At 38.1% G+C, this 2,286-nt stretch overlaps 1 protein-coding gene across 1 annotated transcript; it reads right to left on the bottom strand.

Moving 5' to 3' along the window:
• Window positions 1-226: 226 nt before the first annotated feature.
• On the bottom strand, window positions 227-930 carry LOC109827969 (pentatricopeptide repeat-containing protein At3g29230-like; the record flags this gene model as incomplete). The annotated part of the gene is made up of 1 exon (XM_020394995.1): window positions 227-930. A coding segment is annotated over exon 1 (695 nt), but the record flags the coding sequence as incomplete, so codon positions are not given.
• Window positions 931-2,286: the final 1,356 nt, after the last annotated feature.

The raw sequence follows: 2,286 nt of genomic DNA, 5'->3' as shown, positions 1-2,286 counted from the left end.
AACTAGAAAAAGATGACTTCTGAAGTACAAAAATGTACAAAAACATGAAATCTCTATCCTGATTTCACTGATATCATGGATGTATCCCCTTACCAGAAGAAGTCTTTCTGCTGTCCACAGAGAAAGTATCAAATTCAAGAATATAACCGAGAAAATTCCAATTAAATTTTCATGAAATATAACAGAGTAGGAAAAAAAAACAAAACTTTGTTTACAGAACCGTTACCTTACGAACACCATTTCATTAGACAACCTCCGAGCAACATCATAAATCCACTCCTTACAAGAATGCAAGCAATCTCCATTCACAAACTCATGAACAACCCCATCCAACTCAATCACACTCCTCCCAGTCTCCTTCTTCATCCCCCTCTTCACAAACTCATGAACAACCCCATCCAACTCAATCACACTCCTCCCAGTCTCCTTCTTCATCCCCCTCGCCTTCATCAACCTCCTCATCCTCCACACATCAGTCCACATCCCTTCATCCGCATAAATATTCGACATAAGAACATAAACCCCTCCATCGTCCTCTCCGATTCTCACAAGCTCGTCTACAACTTTCTCTGCCAAGTCCACACACCGATGAGTTCGACAAGATGCAAGAAGGGACACCCAAAGTGCAGGAGTTGGCTCCATCGGCATTGTCTCAATGAAAATTCTAGCCTCCTCTAATCTCCCAGATCGACCGAGGAGATCAACAATGCATCCATAATGCTCGATTTTGGGCTCGCTGCCAAATTCATTCTTCATCCTATGAAAGATGTCGAACCCTTCGTCCACTAGGCCCGTATGAGTGCATGCAGTCAGAACGCCGAGAAAAGTTAAATCATCCATCGGAGCTCCTTGCTTTAGCATATGATAGAAAAGCTCGAGGGCTTCTACTCCACGACCGTTAGTCCCAAGACCAACGATCATCACGTTCCAAGAAACCAAAATCGTGAGGAGAAGACATCGTTCCAGTGAATCAAGACGTGCGGATCGTCAACGGAGAGCAAACTCGACGCGAGCATTCGAGGGAGGCACTCCATCGCTACCAAGAAGAACCCAGTTTTAAACAAAGGGGAAAACCAAATTCGTTCTCCTCTCTTTTGTAATCGAATTGTAATCGGAATCAAAGAAATAAAGTTTAATTTTCTTTATTCTTCTCTTTACAATTTTCCCTACCAACAAGAATCAATTGGATGTGGCCTCCACACATCACATGTTTCACATAATCTCTATAGGAATAGGATTTATTTAATAAACCTCATATTCCTAATGATTGTAGGAATTGAATTAAGTCAGTAAACCTCCTAATCCTAATCCCTAGGACAGGAGCATGATTTAATTAACAAACCTCTTAATTCTAATCACTATAGGAATATGATCATATTAATAAAACTCCTACTTCTGATCACTGTTAAACAGGAATCGGATTAATCAAATCATATATATATATATATATATATATATATATATATATATATATATATATATATATATATATATATATATATATAACCAATTGGATTTGCTTAAAATTATAATCTGATTATCATTGATCAGAAGGTTTTTCTTTCCCAGGGTTTCTAAACTGGGTCATTTTTTTTCCATTCAGCTTTGTCCTTGTTCTTTGGCTTTCTTAATATTGGAAATTATTTCCTGAAAATTTGTAATTTCCACATCTTTTATCAGTGTTCTGTACAAATACTTATTGCCAGTGATTTGAACTAGTTTCAAATTTTGCTTTTTCAATTAAATTTCATATAAGAGTCTCTCTAATTTTACATTTCATACACACTATGTTCTGTTTGTACTCAAAAGATGAATGTTAATGCAAATTGTACTTTGGCCTTAGTAATTTCTCATATATTTGACCCAGCAATAAATCTGAAACACTAATCTTTATAGATTTGCTATTCTTTTTGTATTCTTGTTCTGAATTGTCAATGCTTCAGATCTCAGGGAAATGGAAGCCGATCTAAAGCAACAGGAGAAGTTTGCTCTTAATGCAGCCACACACTACGAGAATTGTAAGTTAATATTACACCTTAGAACAATTTTCAGATTTTGCTTTATGTCAGAAGTTTCTATTCTGTGGGCGATCGACCACCACAGTCGACCACCGCAGTCGACCGCAGAAGTCTCTGGACCTCGGGTGCTATTCTGGATTGAGATCGGTCGACCGCGATGGATCGCGGTCGACCGCCGCTGCGGTTATGGGCTGGGTCTGTTTTCAGACCCGTTTCATTTTGGATTTGTATAAATACTCTTTGGGTGTTTTTTAGGGTTATGAGAAAG

This window comes from Asparagus officinalis, unplaced genomic scaffold (genome assembly GCF_001876935.1).
Source record: "Asparagus officinalis unplaced genomic scaffold, Aspof.V1 AsparagusV1_Un591, whole genome shotgun sequence".
NCBI classification, from domain to species: Eukaryota; Viridiplantae; Streptophyta; class Magnoliopsida; order Asparagales; family Asparagaceae; genus Asparagus; species Asparagus officinalis.
The sequence above is the reverse complement of the archived record's forward strand: the minus strand, read 5'-3'. Positions and strand labels throughout refer to the sequence as shown.